The following is a 27,948-nucleotide window of genomic DNA, read 5'->3' as shown; positions in this document are numbered from 1 at the left end:
GAGAGTACAGATGTTGCCCTCCAAGGAATGTGTCATGTATGGATTCGTTAGGAAAAAGCACAGGTCTAAAATAAATAGATCATCATTTGAAGAACATATTTTGGTTTAATGGACAGGCACAGAAGTAGCTCCCAATGAGCAAATTTATTTGTAATAATATCAGGCACTGATTGTTAAGCATTTATATGCCACATGTTCCAAATGTTTGTACATATCTAATCTTTATCTTAGCCTTGGGAGGAAAGAACCAACATCCTGTTCTACAGAGGAGGAAGCAGAAACCAGATTCAAACCCATTTGGCTCCAAATATTCTGTACTCTCGCTTCTTTGCCTCATTTCCTATTTCTTGGGAAATTTTAAAAAACATGTTACTTTCTTACCTCAGAAGACAGTGAACACTTAATCCACTGATGATGTGGCCATCAGGCCAGTATCGTGGGGCAAATCTGAAGACTGCTAGGCATTATTATTTTTGTGCCTTCTTTTCATGTCAACTGTCATTGAATCTCATTGCTGTCAGTGGCTCTGAACTGACTATCCTATTGAACCTCCTAGTCTGCTGAAACTAGATAAACAGGCCCTGCCCTGAGCAAAGAGGGGAAATGATGGTATCCATACTGTCAGCCAGGCCACCCATTTCAGCTGCCATACTTGCTCAGCAAATGGATGTCTCCTGGAACAAAATGTATAGGCTGTGTCCATTCACAGTTGTTTTGCTGCATTTCCATTTGATTTCACTTGATAACCATTCAGTGGCAAAATTTGCTGGAAATCTGATGGCCAGGTAGGGTAGGCGATTCAGTTGTTTGGTATAAAAAAGGAGGATGGCAACTGCTGCCTATTCCTATTCTACACAGCTTGATTGATAGGTAAAGTATGCTCCATGCCTACAAACCTGTGGGTAAATTGACAGATCTTCCTGGTATCTAGCTATGGCAAACCATTGATTGGGCACTAAAGATACCAGGATAAAATTTTTAAAAAAACTGATCATCAAAACAACTGATGGATTTAAAGTTTTTAACTGCCTAAAAGACAATACTTGATGTTGAGAAGAAAAAACTGTTGGAGAAGTACTAGAATGGCAAATAGGTCCTATGTTATATGCCAGCTCTTGATTCATGACAGCCATCTGAACTCCCATCAGGATCAAGAAGCTGCACCTGGGCTTAGTGTGAGACAGGCTTGATAGATAGATTACCTGGATGAAGGCCCTTTGGAGATCAAAAAGTCCAATTCCTTTACACTACAGAGAGAAACAGGCCCAGATAAAGCAGTATTCACAAGTCCAATCTCCTTATATCCAGGCTGGAACTGAGACTTCAACACTGATGGGGAACTCATTACCTTCCAGATGGTCTGACCTGCCTTTACAAGGGAGGGTGTCTTCTCTACACTCACACAAGAGTGCCCTCCTCAGTCCAGCTGAAGAGGCAGCTGTTCTGTAGCATACCCCAGGCTTACCAGCCTCACCACTCTGCCAGACCTGCCCTTTCCAAGGCCAGTCCTCAGGGGTGTAGAGCATGAAACTCCAGAAATGTGCATCCCTGGGTCCACCTCGGCTGGGTGTGTCTGTGGATGGGGGCAGGACCAGGATATGCTTTTAATGACAGTTCAGACAGCTGGACTCTGTCTGTTCCAGCAGGTAAATTACAGGCTTGGCAAGTTCAAAATCAAATAAACACTCCAATCCCAGTGGCTGCTCCAAGGAGAACAGTGACTTCCGGGAACAGTGGAGGCTGAGACAAACCTCCCTACCCAACACAGCCTAATTACCAGATGTGGCCATCAGGCCAGTATCATAGGGCAAATCTTTATCTTGAGTTGACCCCACATGTCCATTTGTGACCAGTGGTTTGGGTAATTCAGATCCGTAAATGTACAATGCTGAGGGCAGCTCCCTGCTTTTAACTGTTTCCCAGAGATGCCAGTTTTGTATCTGGGAGGAGCAGGCAAGAGGCAGGACCAGACTCTGTCTACACATTCCCAAACCCTATAATTGATAGTAAAGAGCACAAGGTGGCTGATCTAGGGCACCACGTGCCTCTCAGGTCATCCCAATTTGTCCAAATATGGGCCAGTAATGGGCATGGGTAGGTCTGCAGATAAGACCCCAAAGAGCTAATCAGTTCATGCCTCTGAAAGAGGGGACTACAGGAAACTGATGCTTAAAAACCCAGACCACCAGGGCTGGAGGTAGGACCATCACACCAACCTCAGGCAGGGGAAGGGGAGCAGAGGGGCCTGGAGAGGATGAAAACCTGGCATGAAGGAGGGATGTGAGGTTTGAAGGCCTCCCTGCCAATCTTGCCTTAGGTTTGGCTGGGTTTGGGGGTTTTCTGCATTTGGAGAGGGGCCAGATCCAGATGAGGAGGGACAGCAGCAGCAGAGCAAGTGAAGGGCCTCAGTGGCAGCCGCAGGCCTTGACCACCATGTTGCGGTGCTTGCGCAGGATGACATTGTTGCTGCTGTCATAGTAGAGCACAGAGGTGGCGCTCAGCTTGGTGGGTGCACAGCATGCCTTGGGGACTGCGTCTGGCTTCATCAAATGCACCTGGCCAGGGAGGAGACACGGGGTGGGATTATGAGCTTAGCAGCTTCTTCCTAGAACCAACCCAAGCCACCCTCTGCTGCTTGCACTGGCCTGTCCTACAGGTCTCAGCCCCCAGCCCCATCCGAGACCACTCTCCACCTGCAGGCAGGCAGTTTCCACTAGGCACTGCTGTCCAGGCCATGCACACCTGCTCCTCAGCTCTCTGGGTCCCCTGCCCACCCCTGCCACATCTGCTACCTCCACACGTGGGCAACATATGCTGGGGCGCACCTGCAGCCTCTGCTTCCCCACGCTTTACACTTCTACTCTATCCCCGTGGGGTCCGTCATTAGCTGTGCACAGGTCTGTCCCTACACAGCTGGAGTGTGGGGAGCGTTCATGGAACCAGTGGATGAGACCTAGAGCCTGGGTGTGCTCCCCACTCAACAACAGCGGCCAAGGCAAGGAATGGTCTCTGCCAAGGATGAACTGAGGCCACACAGTGGGCTACGTGACAAGCCTGAGTGAAGCAGGACTGGAACCAGGTGCCAGATCCCTCACCCCCACTAAAGCAGCCTTTACCCTCCCCAAAGAGCTGAAGGAGCCAGCGGTTTCCAGGATGAGCTGCCATTTATCCTGGATCCCTCACAGGACTCACACACACGGGTCCTGGGAGACAGCACCGCCACCTACGAGGGGAGCCAGAGCGCCAAGGAACCAGCTTCCCTCATGTGTGTTTGGCTGCTCCAAGGCCTCACTGCTGCTGACCAGGACCTGGATGAAGCTGTGTGATGCTGCCCTGGCTCCCTTCTCCTGGCCCTAATTCTGAGCCAATCTGCTAGGGAGGACTGTCACCAGACACTGTAGCATAAGGGCCAGAAGCCTCTGGAGGGATATGCAGCTGGTCTGGACCCTGGAGGCTGCTGATCCCAACTTTCCATCTACAGGCCACATGGGAGGACCCAGGAGATACCAGCCTCCTGTGCAGTCCAAGGGTCCCTAAGTGGCTAGAACCCCAAAGGACCTTCCCTGATCTGGGACATGGGAGGGAAGTCAGCACCACAGGATGCTGGTGCTCCTTGCTCCTGCCCTGAGCCCTGAGCTTCACCAGGAGTAACACAAAGGGTGATGCCCTTTAATCCATCAGCACCCACAGATATTTATGGAGTGTAAGGTGTCATCCATTCAATTCATTTTTGAGCTATATACTATGTATAAGACAAATCCAGAAGTCCAGAGCTCTTGGTCTATGCATCCTTGAGGATAAATTACAAGTTGCTGGACCATGTAGAAACACACTTTTCTCATTACCAATGCATGTGTCAAAATACAAGCCAGGAATAAGAACCAGGCCTCTCCCAGACAGAGGCCCTGCTCGCATAGCCTCATGGGAAATGGATGGGGATAGGGGAGCATTTCAGTGGACATATGATGGTGGCCTGGTAACAAAAGTGGACCCTCAGAATCCTGGTGGCCAGCTGAGAATGGGAAGGACAGTGGCTGGGGGATGTTGCACAGGGGTACAGGGGGCTAGTGAGGGGCCTGTGTCCAAGGCCAAGGGCTGAGACTTCCTCTAGGAAGAATGGAAAGCACCTGAAATCTCTTGGCTGAGAATGATGTAGGCAGGTTTGTTGTAGGAAGATCCTGCTGGCTGCTGTGTGGACAGTGGCCCCATGGGTGGGCCTGGGGGTACCCCCTTCTCTTGGCCCTCAGTGAGGCTTGCTCACCTGGCTATATCCCAGCCTCCCACAGACCCCCGTGGCTCCTTATCCTGCCCAGCCCCTGGGAGCCCCACCTTGTCCTGGCCATCTCTCCTGCACTGCTGCAGGGGTCTCATCTGTTCTCACCACTTGCAGACCCTCCACATGTGGCATCTCTATTCTGAACGTCCCCTTGGACCTCTATGTACAACTGCAGATGTGTGATTCACCTGCACATTCGGCCTCGTGGGGTGGACGGGGCCTCAGCAGGACCACTCACTTCCTCCGACCCTGACAACAACTCTGCCCATGTCCAGCCTCCCATCCTGGTCCTGGGAACTCTGAATGGAGCCTCATCCACCCAGTTGCTCAGCCCCACCTGCCTCCCGCCTCCCTCCCCCTGCTCCTAAGTGGGGAGGGCACTCAGCCCCCACCAGTCATGCTGCTTGGGAACCACCTCCCATGACCAAACTGCCCTCCCCTCCCATCAGAGGACAAGATAGCCCCTCATTCCTCTCCCCGCCCCTTCCACCTCCCACTCCCCTGGGCCACCCCGACACTGCCACTACAGAAAGACTTCTACCCAGGACTCCAGCTCTGCTTTGCTAAACCCCTGAATTGTTATTTACTTGGAATAAAACCTGCTCTCCTCACAGGGAGCCCGAGCCTGCCTCAGTGGCCCTGCCAGCCCAACTCCACCACCCTCGCCCTCCCTGCCCTCCAGCCCCTGCTTCCTGCTGGCCCTGAACCCACCCAGCTCCATCTCAGGGCCCTCTTCCTCCAGCTCCTGACAGGGCTGCTCCCCCAGTGCAGAGTGGCCCAGTCCAGGCTCCCTCCACCCAAAGCCCAGCGATCCCCGTCTCCCTAGAACACATCTCTTTTGTCGCTGGTTTGCGTTTGTGCTCACCACAGCCTCCGAGGGTGTTCACATTTGCTGAGCCACTGTGGGCCTGCAGAGGCAGAGGCTGAGGACATGTGGGCAGGGGACAAGTCCTGCAGAACCACTGCCCCATGCAATAGGAAGCTCAAGGAGGCACCATCAAGTTCATTACTCTCTAAGGTGTCACCTCTGAACAACCTCCTACTAGGAAAACAGTCCAGGGGATTCTGGGACCAGCATCTAGGTTGCAGTCACCAGAGTCAACACACACATCACACTGGCAATAAGCAACAGCAACTACGCTCATGCGAGAACCTTCTTCCATGACCAGAAGGTGCCCAGTCCCTGAGGCACCGCAAGCCCAAGACCTGAGAAAACAAACAGCCAGGAAAGAGCTGGGAGGGGCCCCAGGGGAGCCACGCCCACAAGTGCAGAGACACACCTGGCCAGGGGCCCGACCAGGCAGGGGGTGTCCACGCCCACGTCACGCACATGTGTACACTTGTGTCAGGGAAGCTAGACCCTCCAGGGTTCACAGGACTCAGAGGAGTGGAGCCTGCACCAGGCTGGGCAGCCACACACAGGTCTGTCTGGGTGCCACACGTGCACACGCAGGGCATAGAGTGTGTCTGGGTGCACGCTGACTAGCGTGCACGTGCTCGGGTGGGTGCCCGTGAGTCTCCCTGCAGGCTGTGGCCATGTGAGAGCCTGGGCCTGTGACGGAGTCCCTGCAGGTGAAGCGCCTCTCAGCAGCTGCTTGCACCACCCTCCTGGCTGACGAGCCCCCTGTCCCCCACCCCTGACCAGGACCACGGCACTGACCAGGGACTGCAGGATGGCATGGTTGGTGGCGTTCATGCAGGAGTCCAGCGGGAAGGAGCACTCTCCCTCACAGTAATAGGCCGAGTAGCCTCGGGGGGCGATGACCCAGTCCTGGGGGGAATGGGAGAAGGTGAGCCCATCTCCGTGCCCCCTGACCAGCCCCTCAGCCCAGCACCTACCACAGGACCACCCAGGGCTGCCCCTTACAGTCCCTAAGCCTCAGGACCCAGCCCCACCCTCAGGACCCCTGGCAGTCTCCACCTGAGGCTTGAATCCACCTGGAGACCCTCAGTACACAGGATTGGGCCTCAGGCTGTGTCCTTGTCACATGCCACCCTCCCTCTGCTTTGTCCTCCCTGGCCTGCCCCCCCCCAGCTGCAGTACATGCTCCTCTGCCCACCCCAGCCTCAAAAAAAAAAAAAAAAGAAAGAAAAAGAAAAGAAAAGAATTCTCACTATAAAAGTGAAAACTTTTTCATTTAGGAAACTTAGCAAATCCAGAGGAAAGAATTATGTGAAGAGGAACCAAAGCCACACGTGATGTCCCCTCCTGCCTGAAGGGACACTTGGGGTCTGCAGGTGGGGCTGCCATCGAGGAGAGCAGAGTCCGAAATTACCAGCCAGCCGAGGTCCTGGAAGCTGACATAGAGCTCGTGCCGACGGCACACCTGCCGCCCGTGGGAGCCGTGAGCGTCATCTGCAGGGACAGACGGTGCAAGGCCTTTTCCGGGGTTCCTGCTCTGTGCAGGTCCCCTGGGGTGCTCCCAAGGTGGGGGACACACTGGTGGGCACATTTAGCAAATAAAGGAGCCACAAGAAACTAAACCACTGGGCCTCACGGAGCTCATCCCTGGATCCCCGCTGGTGCCATGACCCAGCTCATCAGCCTTCAAGGGCTCCCGATCACAACAGAGTGACCCGTGACCAGCTGCACCTCCTTGTCTTTCAGCCTGGGACCTCCTCCACGGAGCTTCCCAGCAGCACCCTCCCACTGCCGCTTCTGCTTTCCTCGGCAGGCACCTCTCGCCCCAGCCCACCCTCCCCACCACACTCGTTCCACAGTCAAGCCCAGGGCTCGGTCTCCACCAGCCAAGGTCCTGCCCACGAAGGAGGCCTCAGACCCGGGCCCCGCCTGGCCCTCACCAAAGATCCCTGGGAGTTTGTTGGGGTACGGCAGCTCGTTGGTCTTCTTCGGCTGCCTCCTCTTCAGTGGCCTGACTGCCCGAGGGGCACGGATGGGACTCGGGCTGGCCCTGAAGAAGGTGACCATGAAAGGCTGTCTGGAGCGTGGTGCCCGTTGCCCCAGCAGGCCAGCCAGGCCAGGATCCACACTGTGCCCTGAGAGAGAGGAGAGAGGGTCACTCATGGGAGGGGGTCCACCATGGACCCAGTAGGGACTCTGCTCCTCAGCAGGAGCTGCAGGCTGAGGGCCCAAGGGGACCCACTAAGCCTCAGTTTCCTCACCTGAAACCAGAGTCCTAAGTCCACTCCAGGTCCCTGGAGGGCATACCTGAGGAGGCAGGTTGGGGAGGCCTCAGAGACCCCAGCCTCCAGCTGACAGTGACATGGACAGTGAAGCATTTGCCAGGCTTGAAAGTCTTCCCCACTCGTTGCCTCACTCGACTTTATAGTGTCCCTGTGTTTCACACTTGACAGAAGAGACATCAGGGTCACTCGGGATGACCAGAGTCCACTGTTGGTGACACTCAGAACCAGAGCACCCTCCTTGGTGGCAGGACCAGAGGCCGTGTGCTGTCTTGCACGCGCACGCTCTGCCATGTGAAGTGTGATTCGTGACACCACCTGCTCTTGACGGCCTCCACCTGGACACAGCAGGGCTCACTCTGCCCAGCGCAGCCCAAGAGCAGGGCAGTCACTGCTCCCTGCTGTGCATGTGCCAGGCACTGGGCTCAGGAGGGCAGAGACCAAGTCCCAGAGAACAAAACCCAGAGCCAGGCTCAGCCTCATTGCAGGGCCCAGGTTCACGTTCACCAGGCCAGGCTGGTGGTTACAAGACCTGTGCCTCAGCCCTAGGATGAGTGGAGCCTCAAAGACAGGATTTCACCCCCTCACTGCTACCAGCTGAGGATGCCATGAAAAGCCCGTTCACCCTGGAGGTGCCAGCAGAACCACCCTGTGCTGGACGCCCTGCACGTGGCCTCTGCTCTTTTTCCTTTCTTTCTTTCTTCCTTTTATTTTTCTTCTTTTTTTACTGTGAGCAGGGGTAATAACCACAGTAGAGAAACTCTTGAGAGAAAACCCCTCCCCAACTCCCACCGCTCACTGTCCTTTTCCCTGGCTTTTTTCATGATGCACACTCCACACAGTTGTCAACACAGCAAAGAGGTCTATTTTCCAGCTTTCTAAGGTAAACCTTCTCCCAGTTGTTGACAAACGTCTCCACTACAAACCTGTCAAATGATAAAGCCTCTTTGAGCAGATCCACCCTAATCTCCTTAGGTATTAGCTCATCCTGAGGTTCTTGTCTGGCTTTTGGTATGAAGAGCACGATGGGGACCTCTTCCCTCTGCACCCTCATGAAGCTTCTCACACTGAGCCACAGAAATACGATAGCTGCTCATTTTCGTCTTTCTCAACAGCACCCATCGCTCAGTTCACATGAGTCCATTTCACCTCCGGGTCTAAGCACCAACACACACATATCCATCCACACACACTCATTACATGTGCATAGAAACACACACACACACACACACGATACATTTATATGCACATTGTATATACAGGCTTATTTATTCCACCTGGAGCCACTGGGTTCTCCATTCCACACCACAGGTCAAGGACACTGGCTGCCCCACCCAAAGTCAGTCCTTCAGCTGCTAGGCCTCAGACCAGGTGTCCACTGGCCACTCGATGAAACTCAGAGACCAACCTTTGACCTATGACATCACCTGCCACAAACAAATGAACTGGGCCTGTGAGGCTCCTTCTCAGGAATGTGGATGAGATATGTTGAGACAGGGGCTGTGACCTGCAAGTGCTGGCTGGCACTTGGCCCAGAGAGAAGCCCTAAGGGGCATGTGGGTTATGGTGGGGAAGCAGCTATGTGGAGGCAGAGCCACAGGTGCAGAAGAAAAGGCAAGGGAGGTCACCACAGGGACAGGTGGAGTGACAATGAGCAGGGAGGGTGGTGACAGTCACAGCGTGGGCACTAGAGTAGTCCCCACAGACTGGCTTACAGTGGCCTCAGACCCAGGGCAAGATCCAGCCTGTGTGTACCACTGGTGCCCTCCTCAGGAACCCTGGGCCCTGGCTACCCCATGACCAGGAGGGCTGTCCATGCTCCAGGCTGTGTTCAAGGGTCTCAAGTGGTCTGTAGGCACAGATCACAAGCCACATGAAAACAGTTACACAGCAGACCTGTACAGGCTCCTTAAGGGTGGCCTTGGTAGGGTTTGGGGACTTCTGGGAGCTCCCATAGCCAGGTGAGCTGAATTGAGGGCCCTTGGATGCAGCCAACCCAAGGTTTGTACTTTACAGGAACAAAAACTAAGGCCCAGAGGGGCCAAAGCAGGCAGCTGCTCCCTCCTCAGCAGAGGCCTGGCTGGAGTAGGGACAGCAGGGCAAGAGGACAGACACTGGTCATCTCTCAGTGCTCTGCATCTGGCAGGTCTGGGGAGGTCACCTCTTCCCCAGGACAAAGTCTCCCTTACCCACCAGCTCTGCTCTTCATCTGCCCCATCCTTGGACAGGGCCCTGGCTCCCACTGGCTGCAGACAAGGCCCAGGCAGGCCTGGCAGTGGCCCCAGGATGCCCAGCACTGGGCAAACCCCATCCCAGAAAGGCAGAGGTGGGGGCTTCAGGAGACTCTGGGGCCCAGGGCTGTGCTGCTGACCTGAGCATGTGAAGGTGCTGGTGGGTATGCCACCCCTTTATTCTTGCTGTGGGATACACTGTGGTCTTCCCCCATGGACCTGTATGGAACATCATGAGGCCCCATCCTCACCTCATGTCTAAGCCTTCCCATTAAGGCCAGATGGGCTGGCACCTCACCTGGCCTATCCTGACCCCTGGCAGCACTTAAGCCCTTGGGCATACCAACACTGTCTTAGGCCAAATTTTGCCCCATATCTCCTCCCTAAGGCTTCTTTCTGTTCTGATGCCAGCTTGCTCTTCCTGCAGCCCCTGCCCCACCTCAGCCTGAGTGGAAGTAACCCTGGAGCCACATGAAAGAGAATTCAGGGGCCTATTGAAACCCCAAGGGAATCCCAGGAGTGTCCCAGGCCTGCTTCCATCCCTTAGGTCAGCTCTCTCCTCACTCTCCTGGCAGCTCTCCCATGAGCCTGCCTTCCCAGCACTGCAGCTGGAGACTTCTCCTGACCCCCAGGGCAGATCAGGTCCCCCAGAAGCACCAGGAGGGACCACATAGTGCACTCAGGGATATGCCATCCACCCCCACCTGGATGTGGTCCCTGCCACTTCCCTCACACCCCAGGCTATTCCCACCCAAATCACAGGCAGGACCTGTCACTTCCTTGGAGTGAAGCTCAAATGGGGTCCTCAGAAATGCCACCAGCTGCAGATGGAACTGCAGCTAAAAGCAAGGTCTCTGGACTATGAGGCCTCTGGAGCTGCACTCGATAAGTGCACACTGCCTTCCAGACTAGGCCTTCACAGCACGCACGTGTGTGTGCTCTCTCTGTCTCTCTCTCTCTCTCTCTCTCTCTCTTTCACACACACACACACACACACACACACACACACAAAAGAAAATTCTATACATTTTTTTTTCACTTTAGATTGTGAGACTATGCATTCAGGATGACATATCCAGAGCCCCTTTTGGCCTCCCAGGGACTATTTCACCCAAGGTCAGTTTGGGCCTCCAGAACAGAATCTGTGTGGATTGCATGGGACACTGCAATTTAACTGGAAAGAACCTGCCCAGGCCATGGGTGGGGTTTCTAGAACTTGCCCTGTGATAAACCGCAGCCTTTGGCAACAGGGGGACTGTTTATTTATACAGGCTCCTTCCAGGTAGACTGCCAGCACCCACTGCCCCCACCTCAGTCTCTCCCACTCACAGGTCCCCTACCCTGGAGACAGCCCTGCCTTCCTCCTATAAAGACATCCATTTCCTACCAGGAAGAATGTGCATGGATGAGGGCGGACGCAAGAAACAAAACTAGGAACAGAATGCAGGACCTTGGAGGAAAAGTCAGAGGGCCTAAAGGAAAGGCTCTCATGAGGGCAACATCACTTCTGCTCACAAAGTCGCACTTAGGTTTGTGCGTTTTTCAAGGAAATAAAATGACACCTTACAACTGGGTGTGGTGCACACGCCTGTTATCCACACTACTGGGATGCTGAGGGAGGAGGGCTGCATGTTCCAAGGTTTTGTCTCAAAAAATGAAAAGGGGGCCACTGGAATGAAATTCTGTGTGAGAGAGTACCATGTGGCAGAGAGCTCTGCAGCACTCGCAGGACACACGAGTGAGCTTAGCTGTTTCCTTTTGTTTTTAATGAAAATCAAATCGCTCTTGAGAGAACAGTCTATCTGGCAGCAGAAGGCCTGAGGAGCCTCTGCAGGGAGCCAAGCGCTGTGCAGCGCCCTCAGGCGGCTACCGTCTCCCTCCCTAGTAAATTCCTGGAGGTGAGCTCCAGCCCGCACACATTTGGCTGGGGGCCTCACATAGCCACCTGCTCCATGGGCTTGAGGTTCAAAGATACAGCGAAGGTGCAGCCTGTGCTGATCTTGACCTTGTCCTCTGTGGAGCCATTCCCAGAGCTCCACCAGCGTCAGCCTCCTGTTTCCAAGCAGTCAAACACAGCCCTCTCAGTGATGATGCGGTCCACGGAGCACTTCCTCGATAGCGGCAATGTGCACTTTCTCACAATTTGAGGGTCTTTGCCTTGGTGCAGTGCTCCATGGTGACCAATACTTTGGTCTTGTCACCAGATACCAAATCCATGGCCCTGCCCACTCCTTTCACCTTCTTTCCCGGTATCATCCAGTTGGCCAGGTCGACGTATTTAGAAACCTGCATGGTGCCCAGTATGATCAGTTTGATGTGTCCCCTGCGAATCATGGCAGAGGAGTCATTGCTGGGAACAAAGTGACAGTCTGCTTGCCTGCGTTGATGACATCTGGATCCACATCATCTTTCGATAAGAATGGGCCCAAGCCCAGGATTCCTTTGTCACTGTGCAGATAAACTGTCATGTCAGGGCTGACAAAGTTGCTGGCCAAGAGAGTGATTCAGATGCTCAGATTGGCATATAAGCGGTCCTCAGATTCAAGAGCCGAGCATTTGATCATGAGCATCCTTAAGTCTTCTCTCAGCGGGGCTTTCCCATCTTCTTTGCTCCACAGGACTAAAATCTCTCTCTCTCTTTTTTTTCCCTCTTATTTCGGCCCCTTTATCACGCGATCACATATATGGTGGGAACGTGAATGGGAGAAAAGTCCCCACGTCCACTATTTCTTCCACTTCCACAACCGTGACATCGCAGCCTTGCACTTGGGCACGTTGAAGGTCCTGGCGCTTCCCTTGAAGATCACGTTGCCGGCACTGTCCACCCCTTCACCAAGGCGAAGTCCTCCCTGAGGCGTGCTCCAGGAGGTAGTGCTGGCCCCGGAACTCTCTCACCTCTCGCAGCTGGCTGGGGATGGCCAGGCTGCCACCTTCCTGCACTAGCTTGCGGTAGTCCGTGGGCGTGGAAGCGCTCGGCCAGGGTGCCCTGCGGCGTCAGCCCCAGGTCCAGCTCGCCCTCCAGCTACCGCTGCTCGCACAGCGTGTTTTCGCCCAGGTGGGAGCAGACCACGCTGCGGACCTGCTTGGTGGCTAGGAAGAGGCCCAGGCCGAAGTCGTCCACGCCCACGTTGCTGCTCACCACTTCAGGTCCCTCTCGGCGGTCCTCAGCAGCGCGGCCATCAGGTTCTCGGGATTCCCGCAGAGCCCGAACACCCCCGCTCCCAGCATGAAGGTCGCCCGGTTGCGGATGTCCTTCACCGTCTCCTCCGCGTCGGTGTAGAACTAGGCGCCGGACCAAGGGCTGGTGGCGGAGCGGCGGGCGCAACCCTGGGACAGCGCTGGCCCAAGCGATTGGCAGGGACATGGAGCCGCAGCCCCGCCACGGTCAGTGGGGCTCTGAGGTCAGAACAGGTCGGCTGCACCAGGAGAGTGTTCCTCTGGCCGCAGGGAGGGCGCCGCATCCCGGACGCCGCCTGGGGCGCGCTCTGCGTGGGGGCGCCACCACTATCCCTGCTCCCCACCGAAACCCAAACCCTGCCGAGCTTCCTGAAACTCAGGAGCTAGAGCACTTCAGGGTGACCTGACTGGGATGGTGTTTGAAGGTGATAGGCGCCCGTCACAGCATTCAGTGGTGCCAGGCGCTCACACTGGTTTATTTCCGCTGACACCCTGCAGTGAGTGCACCCACACCTGTGGCGAGTTAAGCTCCCCCTTCTTGAGCGGGGAATCTCAGAGAGTCCTTTTCAAAAAACCTTTGTCAGAACCTGTTATCACCCATTGCTGCTAAACTACCCCTAGAAACCCCAAACGCCTGGCCCGGCTGTTTACCCGGGCTCACAGTGACCCTTGCCCACCCTCAGCCTCCTTCCTAGGTCTCCCTCCTGCCCTCTGCTCCTCCATGTGGCCCTCTCACTGGACCTCAGACAGACCAATCTTGTGCTGGCCTTGGCCTTTCCATCCACTGCCTGGTATAAAGGCATGCTCCCCCAAATTCCTGTATGTGAAAGAGAGAGGGAACCTCCTTTTGTGGATGAGGAAACTGAGTCTTGGGAAGGTAAGTAACTTGCTGATGTCACTGACTCACGCAGCTGGGATTCCAACCACAGCCCCTCACTCAACCTGAGGATGAAGCCACTTCCCACTACTGTCCTTGGAGCACAGGAACTGCCAGTGTGGAGGGCCTCTTGCAGGGGGAACTCCCCCCTCCTGGGGAAGGACACTTGGACTCTCAGCACCTCAGATGTTCCTCAGAAGAAGGGGAGGAAAAGCAGCTCTGGCTGAGGGCATCCTTGTGTCCAGGACCTCACTCTCTCAACCCACTGGAGTCTTCAGAATGGGCACAGCAGAGAAAGACCAGGCGCCCAGGAACCAGTGAGGCCACTTTGGACAATTCTAGAGGCCTCAGCTGGCACAGCCTCCTGGAGCCCCAGGGGAGCTCACCCAGCCCAGACCCTGAGCCTCACCATCCTCAGTTTCCACATAGAGACGGAGTCCCAGGTCCTTGTTACGGTTCAGCAACCAGCGGTCACTGGCTGCTGTGACATCCAGCACCAGCCAGCCCTCGTCCCCAGCTTGAAGCGTCTGAAGATCCAAAAAGAACAAGTCAGACTCCCTGTGGACACGAAAGAACAATTAACTGATGGCTGAGGGCCGGTCCAGCTGCCTCTGTGGGTCTCGTGCCACCTGGGGACCACTACTGGAACATCTATCCTGCCCTGGCTCTGAGCTCTGTCTGTGCCTTATTTCACTGATAATCAACTCAAAACATGGTACTGTGCAGGTGGGGAAACTGAGACTCAGTGGCTCAGTGACCCGTCCAGGGGCCCACAGTCAGGATGGCAGGGCAGGAACTGTCTGGCCCAGCATCTTTCCCATCTCTGAGGCTCTTCTCCCAGGAAGCTCCCCTTTCTTTCTCTGGGAAATCCCCTTCCCCCCAGGTGGGGCAGGACACACTGCCAGAGCCTTGACCAGGAGCCCATGAGATGGGAGGTGCCTGGGCCGAGGGAGGCACCTGTTGGAGTGCTCCTGGACCACCTCGAACATGCTGATGTGGAGCGTCGTGTTGAGGGGGTGGGTGCTGGGCAGCTTATAAATCCGGAACTCTGCAGCTGTGACAGCCTCCCCTGCTGGGATCTGGGTCAGATCAAAGCGGAACTCCTTCCAGTGGGGCTCCTGGTGGCCCAGGGCGCGGTCACGTTCCACTGGAAAACAAAGTGGGAGCCAGGTGGTCACTAATAGCTAGGTTGGTGTAGACTCTGAAGTAGGGTAAGGCCAGTTTTCTCCTCCACAGACAGGCTTGTTCCAGGCTTTTCTGGGGGAGATGTAGACAGGGCTTCATGAGGTCATGTAAAAAGGACTTCCACATGTGCTCTACAAGCCACAAGCCAGAAACCCCACTTGTACCTGTCTCCTACAAGGCCCTTTCCTGACCCTGGAACCCACAGATGAGAGAGCAGAAGGCTCTCTTCTGGAAGCTCCTAGGTTAAAAGGGAGATGGACATGAAACCCAAAGCAGGAAAAGGTCACAGAGGAGGGGGAGAGCTCAGATATATATGACGGCTGAGCTGGACCGTGAGGCTTGAGTGCAAATTTGCCTCAGTGTCCAGGGAGAGGGCACTGTAGAGGACAAGCCAGTAGAGCAAGGCCCAGGGTAAAATGACCTGAGAGCAGGAAGGGACACCACTGCCAGAAACTACCAAGGATGAAACTAACAAGTGCCTTTTGTGGGGCTAAGAAGGAAGAAAAGGGACAGAGAAAGGAACAAGGAGCACCAAGGTAGGATGACTCCTAGGGAGTCCTATTCAAGTTCTGGGAAGTGGGATCTAAGCAGCCTCCATAAGGAGGTGATGAATGGGAAGACATCTCAGTGGGTGGTGAGATGGCAGGGTGTGCTCTAGGCAGAGAGGAGTGGTGTGTACTGGTGAGGGGGGCTGGGGACCTCCCACAGACTCACACTCTGGAAGCAGCAGTGGGTCTAGCTGGGCCCACCTGTGGGAGGGATGGAGCCTTGGGCTACTCATGTCAGTAGGTGGCAGCGTGGTCTGAGAGGCAGACTGGAGGGCCCTGTGCAGGCAAGGGTGAAGGGTGGAAGACAGGCAGGAGGTGACAGGCAGGAGCTGAGGTGGGGCCAGTGGTGGGACTGGCCCAGCTGTCTGGGCAAAGGCCACGGCTGTGGAATAAATCCACATTTGCCCAGAGACTCAGAACTGCCCAGGATGGTATATTTAGGGCAGTCTCACTTTAGCTCCCTGTCACTTTCAAACACCAAAAATCTGTGTTTCCGGAAAGCAGGGTGGGAGTTGCCCAGTGCCTTCCCTAAAACCCAGCACTGAGATTTTTAATTATATGTATCTGAGTCTTTTTAAAAACTCTCTCTGGCTACTGGGCTCAGTGACCACAGGTCAGGTTTTAAAAAGCACCAGGCTATGCTGCCAGGCGGATGTGGAGAGCACTTCCTCTCCTTGTGGTCCCCACATATCGCCCCTGGTCCAGAGATAGACAGGCCCACAGCTGTCCTGGGCGGGGCCAGGTGACAGGCATGTTTGTGTAGGAGCAGTTGGGAAGTTTCACCCCCAGGGAGGAGAAGAAATGGACCATGCTGTGTCCCATAGCACATCAGGGTGTCTTTTGAAGTTTTACTTCTCCCTCAGAATAGGACTTCAAAAAAATTTTTTTTTTCTAAATAGATGTAGTTGTTTGCTCATTGATTCACATATGACACTGCTCTGGGTACTGGAACTACTTCAGTGAACAAGACAGATATCTCATGTAGTTACAATCTAATGGGAGAGATGGAATATAATCAAAAACAGGTAAAATAAGGGATACTGTTTCTTTGGTATGTGGTATGAAGGAAGCAAAGGGTGAATTGGGTATGGTGGCTCACGCCTGTAATCCCAGCAACTCAGGAGACTGAGACAGGAGGATCACAAGTTCAATTTAGCAAGCTCCTAAGGATCACAGCTACAGCAATTTAGTAAGGTCCTAAGCAACTTAGTGAGACCCTGTCTCAAAAGAAAAAGGGGATGGGGATGTGGCTTAGTGATTTAAGCACCCCTGGGTTCAATTTCCAAAAAAAAAGGCAAGGGGACTGGGTGCTTTTCATAGGGTTTTCAAGATGGACTTTGAGAAAGAAGTAAGATCAGGCACGAGCATTCTCATATGATGCTGAAAGCATTCATTCATATGAATTTACCCTTTGATGAAAGAATCCCAAAGACAGATTAGCAAAACGATGAAAACTCATATGCAAAAGCCAATTCACTGGGTACAGGAAATGTCAAAGCTATGTCTGGTTCCACAGTCACCTCTCAGTGTTTATTGAGAGAATTACAAAAGTGGCCTAAATTTTTTGAACAGTGAACCAGCTTCTGTTTGGAGAAGCAGCAAATGGATTTAGTTTCTGAACCACCATAATGTGGCTACCAGAATAATAAACAATCATGAATCACCAACATGTGCCAACGGAACCCTCAGCCTCCTCCTCCAGCCTCTGATCAAACCACCTCCGGATCCCACGCTTCTGGGAAAGGCCCACTGAAGACAGCAGGCGGCCTCCCTGGCCACAGCACTGTCCACATTCTGCCTGTCCACTCCAGGGCCCTGTGCCCACCACTCACAGGATGGACCGCCAGATGCCAAACCTGGTGTCCATCAGCCTGACACCAACAAAACATTGGTTATTTTTGTTTCTTGGACAAAATTAGACTCACCCAGGTGACCTGTCTTGTTTCTCACCAAGAGTCAGATCAATAGACACCCTCCTCCTCCAGCTCAGTGAGGCTGTCAGGAGGACAGTTTTCTGACCAGCCTGTCAGCCTCCCCTCCAATCCTTCCCAGCCTTGGAGGCCCACAGGGGGAGTCTAGGCTCAGCTGTGTACCCCAGGCCCTCCCTGAGCTGGCCCCACTGACTGTCTGCCGGTCTGTCTGTCATGGCCTCTCATGCCCCCTACCTGCAGGCACCTTCCCCCCAGAGGTTCCTTGGAGGCCTCCCTCCCCTGAGTTTCTCCCTTCTACCATGTCTAAAGGCTACTTTCCCCTCACTGAGGAGCCTGCTCTGACCGCCCACAGACCCCATAATTGATCTGCCCTCTTTCCCCTGGCTCAGCTGCCTGGCAGAAGGATGGGCTCTTTGAGGGCAAGGGCTGAACATGGACATGGGAGCCTCCCAGCAGCCTGCTCATTGAGGCCCCTGAGTTCCAAGGACCCAGAAAGGGGGTATCTGTCTGTTCTTCCCTAGGACTTCTTGTCCCCAGGACAGTGGCTCAGTGTCCAGCACTCACAGCCCCTTAGGCTGGGGCACAGATGCCAGTCTGGGGGTGGCTACCAGGTTTCAGCATGTCCCTGTCAGAGGGCCCCAGAGGCGGACAGGCTAGGCCTGTCTGGCTAGTCCTGCTGGTAACAAAGGCTGCGGGAGCCCCACTTCAGATCTAAGAAAAGACCCTGGTTTCCACAGCCCCGTGAGGCCCATGGAAGAGCTGTGGGATTGATGACCTATTGATCTTGCCTCCTGAAGGGGTTTCTCCCACCAGAAGCCTCAGCTCTGGGGAGAGGAGGCCCAGGTTCTTTCTGAGGTATTTTCAGCCAGGTCTCATTACTGACTTTCTTCAAGAGCTGTTTCCATAAATGACTCTGTACATATAATTACTGATCCAGTCCTCAGATGGCTTCAGACCCCAAATTAAAAGGGAACACCCGCACAGGCCACCACATCAAGCCTGCCAAGGTCAAAAATAGTTCCCAAGAGATGGGAGCAAGAAGGATGCACGGTTCCTCCAGTTGAAACCCAGGAAAGACCTGGACTGTGGGAATTTTCCAGAAAGACATGGTCACAGTGACACATCCCCTCTTGCCTGTGGAGGAGAGGCTTCCATGAGGAGGTGGGCTGGGTGTTCCTCCCCACCCTGTGACTCACCCCTGGGGGAACCCTCACCAGTGGGTAGGAGGCAGGCATATTCTTTGGTCAGAGCTGGGAAGGCCTGCAGGGCAACCCTGGAGAGATGGGGAAACTGAGGCCCAGAAGGGGCCGAGATTTTGTGGAGGTCACAGGAGAGGTTAGGGTTCCATAATGTGAACTTTCAGACTTGGAGCCAATGTGAAGTGAATGGCTCTGGAGTTGACAGGTGGCAATACTGGGATGGGGGAGGTTTTACATGTCAACTAGGTCCCTAGAATGCCTACTGAAGGCACCTTCCTGAAGGCAGGGCCCAGTGGACCTTGGGGTCCCGGGGAAGGCTCAGGGAGACGCTGCACCCATTGTTGGCACCACAAAGGCAGGGAGGGCTGGCCCCACTTGTGCCCCATCCTGGCCCAGACTCCTTCCCTGGCTCTGGGTGCTCCCCACTTCCTGCTGTGCCCCTGTTTCCTTCAGCTTTGCCAGTCTGCCTGAGCACCTGCCACACAGGAGCTGGGGCACGTGGTGGGGTGGGGGTGCCATGGAGAGTTAGATTTGGCCACTGTCTTCAGGTTGTTCCAAGTTTCCCAAGGATGAGGAGAAAATGCTAGATGTGCAGATGGGCAGAGAGAGACTAGGACCCTAAGTGATGCGTACGTAATGAAGGATGAGCTCTCCATTCACCTAAGGTACCTTGGGGAGAAGGGGTCAGAGAATACTTTTCTAGAAACATATTTAAGAGTGGTAGAAGAATTTTGACAGGCATAATTGGAGAAGTATCATCTATACAAAGGGCATAGAAGTGGGAAATAAGTGTGGATTTTCCTTTTTTAAGCATTGAATTATGTGTCAGGCACCATGCTAGGTATGTTAGAGATGCCATTTCTGTTCATGCTTACCCAAGTGTTTTATCTGTGGTTGTTCAAAAAATTATTCAAAATGTAGCAGTTCAAATAACAACTTTACATCATTTCCTAGGGTCAAGAATCTAGGGCTGGGGATGTGGCTCAAGTGGTAGCGCGCTCGCCTGGCATGCCCGGGGCACTGGGTTCAATCCTCAGCACCACATACAAATAAAATAAAGATGTTATGTCCACCGAAAACTGAAAAATAAATATTAAAAAGCTCTCTCTCTCTCTCTCTCTCTCTCTCTCTCTCTCTCTCTCTCTCAAAATATTTTTTAAAAAAAGAATCTAGGCATTTATCTAGGTAGGTCTAGGTTAGGGTCTCTCATGGGGTTGCAGTCTCTGAAGACTTGACTGCACTGACAAATCCACTTCTGAATTCACTCATGTGGCTCTTGGTAGTAAGTTTGAGTTCCTTATCATGTGGGTATCTCCACAGAGCTGCTCACCAGATGACCTCCCGTAGAACCTGAGAGAGATGGAAACCACAGTCTTTTCATAACCTAATCTTGGCAGTAACATATCATCTCTGTTGGTCACACAGAGCAACAGTGGCACAATGTTGGAGGAGACTAAACAACCGTGTGCATACCAGGAGGGAGGACTCATGAAAAACCATGATGGAGACTAGATACCACAACAATGCCATGAGAGGAATTGTTCACCCCATTTTATAGGTAAGAACACTGAAGATCAGGAAAGTTAAATATTTTATACAAAGCCACAGCTAGAAGCATCCAAGATATAATTTAAACCTAGGTGTATCTGGACTTCTATGTATTCTATGTATTTTTCTTTTCATTAGGGCTTTGCCACATTGGTCAAGGGAAACTGTGATTCTGTTAGACTAAAATACTGAACTTGGAATGCCAGAATGGGGGAACTTGAATTCTATTCAAGAAAGGCACACAGTTTCAAGAAGGATCCTGAGTAGAAAAAGCCATGATTGGATTCTCACTGGAGGGACTGCAGTTACAAGAGCATGCCAAAACCTTCTTCACCTCTATGCCTCCCCTCTTCCTGAACACCTTATCCTCTCACCTCCTTTTGACTAAATTCTGCCTTTCAAGATCCACCACAAATATTACCTGCTCCCAAGCTTTCTCTGTACCACAGCCAGGAATCCATGCTTCCTCCTCCTTCTTTGGCCTCTTTTGCATTGTTGAACCCATATTTGTCCAATGGATAGATTGGCTATTTCTTCCATTCTGTAATAATTTATATTGAGTTGTATCTGGGCCTGTCTTTCCCAGTAAAATGAGCAGACCAGGGACCTGGGCTGCGCTTTGTATTAGCTCCCAAGATAACCAAGAAGGGGAGTGGCACACAGTATGCTCCTAGCAGTACTTACAAAGGAATGACCAGATTGTTCTTAAAACCCTGGACGATTCAATCTTCTCTATACCCAGGTCTTGTAGTCTGAAGCTTCTCTAGCACCCTTCCTGCATACAAAGACCTGGTCTGCTCAGGGGACAGAGCCAGAAGTTAAAGGAAATGACTGCATTTTACACTTGGTCTCATCACTAACCAAATAGCCTTGGTCTAGACATGTACTACCAAAGTTGACATTTATTGAGCATTTATTTACCAGGCACTCTTTTCAGCACTTTACAGATGAACTCATTTAATACTCCTAAGCATTCTGTGAGATTGATCTCCTATTTCACAAATAGGAAACCTGAGGTTCAAAGCATGAAATAACAACCAAAAATTTTTTTAATTTTTTATTTTTTTTGGCAAAAGGAATTGAACCCAGGGTTGCTTAATCACTGAAGTACATCCCCAGCCCATTTTTAAATTTTTTATTTTGAGGTAGGGCCTACGTTCCTGACTGGCCTCAAACTTGTAATCCTCCTGCCTCAGCCTCCCAAGTTGTTGGGATTACAGGCATATGTCACCACTCCTGGCTAGACAAAAATCTTTTTGACAGGATATTAGGTTGGGTTTCCTGGGATACAGATTGAGTTGGGAAGTTACTGGGAAGTGCTCTCTGTAGGGAACAGAGGAGCAAGTTTGGACAGAGTCAAATAATGATGCAATCACAACAAAGGCCTCAGCCAGTTTCGACTGCACAGGGAGTTCTGGGGCCAGAGACCCTTCAAAGTTGTCCCTTCTTGATGCAAGCACTATATATATATTGAGTGGATATATATATATTGGTGGATCTTGAAAGGCAGAATTTAGTCAAAAGGAGGTGAGAGGATAAGGTGTTCAGGAAGAGGGGAGGCATAGAGGTGAAGAAGGTTTTGGCATGCTCTTGTAACTGCAGTCCCTCCAGTGTATATATCTCCATATATATATGGAGAGAGAGAGAGAGAGAGAGAGAGAGAGAGAGAGAGGGAGTATATATAGTCCCACAGATCAGTCATTGGATGTGGGGTGCCTAATTTGGAGCCAATCAATGTCTAGAGTACTCAGCTGTGAGCTGTCAGCAGTCCATGCTACAGGCAGCTGGGGCAATGAATGACACAATGCTGAAGAGCAGATCAGCTCACCACAATGTCCACTACAAATAGAAGTAATGCAATGGGGATCTGACCCAGGCCACCTGATCCTGGAGCAACGCTTTTTACCACTGTACTATGGGCTTCTAAGGAACTGATTGGAGATGGGAAGCTAAAGAAACACAGTGGGCTCCTCCCTCTTAGTACTGGCTGCCAGTTATTGAGCAGTGCCAGGCACCTGCTAAGTTTTCATGTACCCTAGCCTAGTCACTGCACTACAATAGAGGTATTATTATCCTGACTTTAAAGGTGAGGAAACTGAGATACCAAGACTTTAACCTGCTCAGCATCTTGCAGCTCTCAAGTGGAAGACCCAGAATGAAAACCTGGTGTGTGGCACTCTGGAGTAATTTGCTACTCTGTTGTTTTGCTCCTGAAGAACTGGGCACCAGGCCAGAGGCCAGGGTCTTTAAGACAGCATCCTCCTCTGTCTACTGGGGACAATATCAGTCATTTATTTTCAGAGATGAGAAATGCTGAAGAGATGGCATGAGAGGTCACTAAAATCCACAAGGCTATACCATCCTGAAGGCCAAACAGGGTTAAGGGGAACAGGGACCCACCTTCAACTCATGGAAATAAATACTTTGGGGCATACAATCCCTCTAACAGTCACCTTTTATGAGGATAAGAGATTTATTAGTAAGTGAAAGATAAAGTAGCAAAATAGTTGGTATTTGTGTCCCACATAATAAAAAGTATGAATGAAAATATTAGTATCTGTGTTGGAAAACTATCAGGGCTGTCTGGGAGCAGGAGTTACAACAAAGGATTAAAACACTGGATTTCTGAGGTACAGGGGAGATTAATGAGGGCTTCCACATTATATGCTTCTGAATATGTGGCCTGAACTATGAGGAAATTCTGTACTTAATTTCATGATCTGAGTTATCTATAAGAAATATGCATTCATAAATCCAAAAACAGCCAGACATGGTGGCATATAGCTGCAATCCCAGCAACTTGGGAGGTTGAAGCAGGAGGATCACAAGTTCTAGGTCAGCCCCAGAAACTTAGGCAAGACTCAGCAACTGAAGGAGACCATGTCTTAAAATTTAAAAAATCTAAAAACAAATAAATAAATAAATAAGGGCTGGGGAACTTAACTCAGTGACAAAGTGACCCTGGTTTAATCCCCAGTACCAAAACAAACAAACAAAAAAAAAAAAAAAGAAAGAAAAGGGAAAAAATAACAAAGAGATTTTTAAACAAGAGTCTCAGTTCACATCACATGTTCACATTCAACACAGTCCGTTTGAGCAGTACTCACTGCATCTAATGATGGGCCAGGCCTAAGGCTGTGCAGAGACAGCTGCTGTGTAGGGGCCGAACACAGGATGTGGAAGCAGAGAGATGACCTGTATGTGGCCTTCAGAAAATCACCTAATCTCCTCTTTTTAAAACCAAGATGTGACAGCAATTGTAAAATTCAAATGATGGAACAGATATGGAGTTTCTGGACATGTGCACATCACTGGGTAGCATCTCACACAAGCCCTGACAGCCCCATGAAATCTGTAGCTCCATTTTACAGAGGAAGAAACAGAGGCTTGGACAGGTGGACAGGAAAGCCCAGATCACATTGACAGTAGGTTTCGGAGACAGGATGAAATTCTGTGTGACTCCCAGGTCAGAATATCTCCATCCAGTGCTGTCTACCCTATCATTGCTCAGCCCCTCTGGGAAGTGGGAAGGATCAGTCTAGCACACTTGAGAATTATCTACATGGTGCATGCAATTATTGTCTCTCCTACTAGAAGGTCAGCATCATTGTTTGGATTCTGTTCACTGTTATACCCCTAGCAATTAGAACGAGGCCTGACATTTCATAGGTACTAATAACTCTATGTCAAATGAATGGGAAAATGAAAGAATTCCCTAATAAAGAATGAAAGGAAGAGACCTGAAACCCATGAGGAGAAGCATCATCCTTCAAGGTCGCAGGACCGCAAGAGTAGAGCAGTACACACCCAGGTCCCTAATTTTCACTTAGTCCTGGTTCTGCCAAATCCAACAGCCTCAGTTCATCACCCTCCCCCCCGTCCCTGGCTGCTGGGACCACAGGAATAAGTTAATCTGGTTCAGGAAAGGGTCAGGGCAAAAGCACAGATGGCACCATCGAACCTGCCTAGACTGCTGCCTGTTAGTGCTGTTTGTTCCTCAGTTTCACAGGCACCTGCCTCTCCACTGACACAGGGTGGGGAAGGATTTAAGAAGAATGTGCAGAGTTGGTCCTTCCTCTCTCCTTCCCTCCCTCCTCCTTCAGGAGAGGCCAGGCAGACCTGAGGGGCACAGGAGTAGGACAGAGCTGTGAGAAGGTTCCTCTGACACAGAGCCCAGGATCAGGGATGGGAGGCATCTCATTAATCCAACATCACCCCTGCAGACTGGATGAGATGCAAAGGTACAGATAATGGATGCAGATATGCAGGAAGTAAGGGGAGGCCAGGTGGTGGTACAAGAACCTCAGGGCTGTGCCTTGCCTGAGCATAGGGAGACCAGGGACAGGATCCCTCTGCTCCACACAGTAATAGTCCCATTTCTTCATCCTGATCCAGAGGAGCTAAGGGTCTACAGGCTGAGCTGGACAGACAAGTAGGGCCAGGGCTGCCAGCTCTGACCACAGCCCTGACACCCAATGCAGGTCCTACAAATCATGTAGGGCTTCCCAAGGCACTTGCTCCCCAAGGGGCCTGAGCTTTGGCAGGAGGCCCTCATAAGACCTCAGCTCTGTGTCCCACAGACTACCATCAACAGTCAGGGACCTGGAGGGACAGGCCTCACTTCCTGGGGACTGATGAAGCTGACAGGAGAGGTGGAACAAGGTGGGAGCTAGGTCAGCACCACAGCAACTCTGCTATTAGACCCCACAGTGGTTCTGGGGCCCAATCTTTGGGGTTGGGCCTGGGCCTCTAACACGGAAGAAATCCTGGTTCGTGTCTAATCCCCACATACACCCTTGGTAATTACCAGTTAAAACTACTCTGGCTGAGAGAGTTCTAGAGTGCAGTGAGTGCATCAGAATAAAGAAGGCCCTTCTGAGGGTGCCGCCCACAGCCAGGGCTGCACAAAGACCTGCTTGTTAATCCCACAGCCTCAGAGGCCCAGATCCCAATGAGACATGCAGAGAAGATGGAGGAAGAAGATGGGATTTGGAATCCACAGCCATGGACAGCATCCTGAACTCTCTGTGTGGCCCTGGGCTGGCTATTTAACCTCTCTGAGTCCAGAAAATGGGGCTGGCAGAATAGTCTCACACGTTGTTGTCTGGACTAAATGAGGAATTGAAGGCTGTGAAAGTTCAAATGGTCATTTTTCTTCTAATCACAGATATAAACATCTTTTGGTTGCCTTTCAGAATCCATTTCTGGGTTCCTTGTGTTCAAGACACATGGAAATGATCCTGTCACATCCACACAAAGGCTAGGTCATGGCTGGAAGGGACCAAGGTCAGCAATGGTTAGGCCCAGGTTTACCCTCCAAGGGGAGCTGGGCCAATGCTGATTCTGCCCCTATGTCAACCAATCACATAACTACCCCGAGGACAGACTGCTAGGATCTGAGACTCAAAGCGGGCAAGAGACTTTCCCAAGGTCAGTCACAGAGGGGTGGGCCCCACTTCATTTACAGCAACTGCTCCCATCAGAGCTGTGAGAGTCTTGACCCAGGGGATGCTGGGGAAAGCAGGACATGCGCTGGACAGAGACTCATTCTGATGGGCGGCTCCCCTAGGGATGTTCTTAGGCAATTCCATCCACAGCTCTTCTTGGTTCTGAGCACCAAGTCAGCCTGTCCTGAAGATGGAACTCCAGTCCCAGTTCCACATATGGCCTCCTCTGTCCCACCTCCCCGCCCTCTAAGCAGGAAGGTGGCATCTGTTCCATAGGCCAGAATCCTATGCCTGGCCCTGGGCTCCCAGTGCTGGTTTACAGCTATCTCCTGCTGTTTGCTCCCCACCTCAGCCTACCACCAGCTCTGAATGGGGGGAGCAGAGGCTGGGCTATTCCTTCTTTCTGCCTTTATGTAGGAAACAAATGGCTGAGGACTCCACAAATCCTGCTGCTGCCAGGTTCCCTGTGTTCCTCTCCCCAAGCCCCTTAGAAAGTTCTCTCCACTCTAAAAACCTAATGTAACTACAGAAGTCACCTCCCTGAGCACTGGATAGAGAACCTGACAATCTAGGCCTGTCTTGGCTGGGCCACACAGAAGCCATCTATCCTAGGGGTACCCTTGCCTCTTTGGGCCCCTCTGTCCTCACCTGGGTGGTGGGGATGGAGACCATGGCTGTTCACAGGACTGCTGGGAGGAGTGACCCTCTGTGTGGAGGGGGCTGGCAGCCATGGCAAGGGTCCTGTCCCTTGATGTCACCCCATCACATGGTCCCCAGACCCAGCCTGCTGCCTGTTCCAGCCCAAGCCCCTGCCTGTCACTATCTACAGAAGGGAGGCAAAGTGGATGGAGGATATGACCAACAGTAAATATTCATGACTCTGCCTGCATTCAAGAGTAGTAGTGAAAGTGTCTTTGAAATCTTTGGGAGAACTCAGACTCAGTTTAGAGAAATTTCTACAGACAGAAAGAGCCAAGCTTTATCTGGGAGAGAGAAGAGGATCTAAGCTGTCCCTTGGGTCATTCACAGGCCTGGACACTCACTCCCTGCCAGGCCACAGCCCAGGTGCAGGAAGCTGTCTGTCCACTCCTTCCCCAGCCCCTCCCTGACAGCACACTCCACCCACAGGCTCAGTGCTGCACAGGGAAGAATCTGCTATGTGAGGACTCAGGCTTGTGGGTCAGCTCTGGTCACTTTGATGATGACCACAGGCTTTCACACTGAACTTTGTCCCTCTCCTCAGTACTGCCCTTATCATACTGATAGCATCACAGGCTCTGTTTACTCACCAGTCTTCTCAGGACCCAATTGTCTTCCTGGTGCCACCCAGGTGGTCTCAACATCACCAGATTCCTAAACCTGGGTGTGGTTGGAGACAGGATGAATGCATCCCCCTGAAAGTCCACATCCTGCCTGCTCCTGTCCAGACAACCCGAGACATCCCTTAGATTTTTCATTCCCTGACCACTGTAGTCCCTACTCCCCTGCAGGACCTGTCTACTGCTCCCTGACTTTTCATCCCAGCCCTGGGCGGCACTGCTCAATGATGCGCATACACCCCTGCAAACCCATTCACTCTCCCAGGGGCCTGCCTGGGGGGGGCTGTCACCTTCCAGACAGCCCGATACCCACTCCCTTCCTGGAGGGCATAAGGTCACCCCGGTTCCCGACGCCATCCTTCGCTGACCGCACTCACCCATATTGACGAAGCTCATGACCAGATCGGCGCGGCCCAGGTGCCGCTCCGGGGATCCACCGTCCTCGTCGTCGTCGCCAGCCATGGAGTGGTAGAGGTCCAGCATGAAGAGCGGCGCCGACGCGGGCAGCCGGGCAGCGGCGGGTGGCGCGCGGGGCCGGGGCCGCCCAGGAAGCCCCAGCACCGCCAGGATCTCACGCTGCATGTCTCGGCGCTCACGAGCGCCCAGCCGACGCTGAGGACAGCTGTGTGGAGGGCGCGGGCAGGGGCTGCCTCCCAGAGCGCACAGCGCCAGGCCCAGGAGCCAGAGCGGTCCCCGATGCGTGGCCATGGCAGGCGGGTCAGGGGCGCTCAGTCGGAGCGCATCCGCTCAGCAGACCGATAGGCTAACGCCCCGACGGCTAGCAGGGAGCTAAGATCTGCCGCCGCGAGACGCTGCCAGAGTCGCCTGAGGCCAAATTCCCCAAATCCCCTCCGCGCGGCACCTGTCCGGGCTCCGGAATGTGGGGACGCGGCCTCCAAAGCTAAGGGGCAGAGGCTACAGTAGAGGCTGAGGACTGCCTACTAATCCGTCCGTCGCCGCCGGGCCAGCCAGTCCCGCTGATGCCGAGGTCCGCGCCGCAGGCAGGGGCGGAGGACAAGCTCGGTGGCGAATCCGGAGGCGTGGACCTGTGAGTAGTCTCCGCGAG

The 27,948-nt window shown here is 52.8% G+C and overlaps 1 protein-coding gene and 1 pseudogene across 1 annotated transcript; both read right to left on the bottom strand.

Moving 5' to 3' along the window:
* Positions 1 to 76: 76 nt before the first annotated feature.
* Bmp8b (bone morphogenetic protein 8b) lies at positions 77 to 27,948 on the bottom strand. Its single transcript, XM_046469153.2, has 7 exons — positions 27,260 to 27,948; positions 14,663 to 14,852; positions 14,115 to 14,263; positions 7,079 to 7,273; positions 6,553 to 6,632; positions 5,937 to 6,047; positions 77 to 2,555 (listed from the first exon to the last, which is right to left on the bottom strand). Exons 1-7 carry the CDS (start codon positions 27,588 to 27,590, stop codon positions 2,406 to 2,408), a joined length of 1,206 nt encoding a protein of 401 aa, XP_046325109.1. The 5' UTR covers positions 27,591 to 27,948; the 3' UTR covers positions 77 to 2,405.
* LOC124110072 (succinyl-CoA:3-ketoacid coenzyme A transferase 2, mitochondrial-like) lies at positions 10,774 to 14,088 on the bottom strand (annotated as a pseudogene).

This window comes from Marmota monax, unplaced genomic scaffold, assembly GCF_021218885.2.
Source record: "Marmota monax isolate L192 unplaced genomic scaffold, Marmota_monax_Labrador192_F-V1.1 WCK01_AAM20220418_F8-fsc00008, whole genome shotgun sequence".
NCBI lineage: Eukaryota > Metazoa > Chordata > Mammalia > Rodentia > Sciuridae > Marmota > Marmota monax.
The sequence above is the reverse complement of the archived record's forward strand: the minus strand, read 5'-3'. Positions and strand labels throughout refer to the sequence as shown.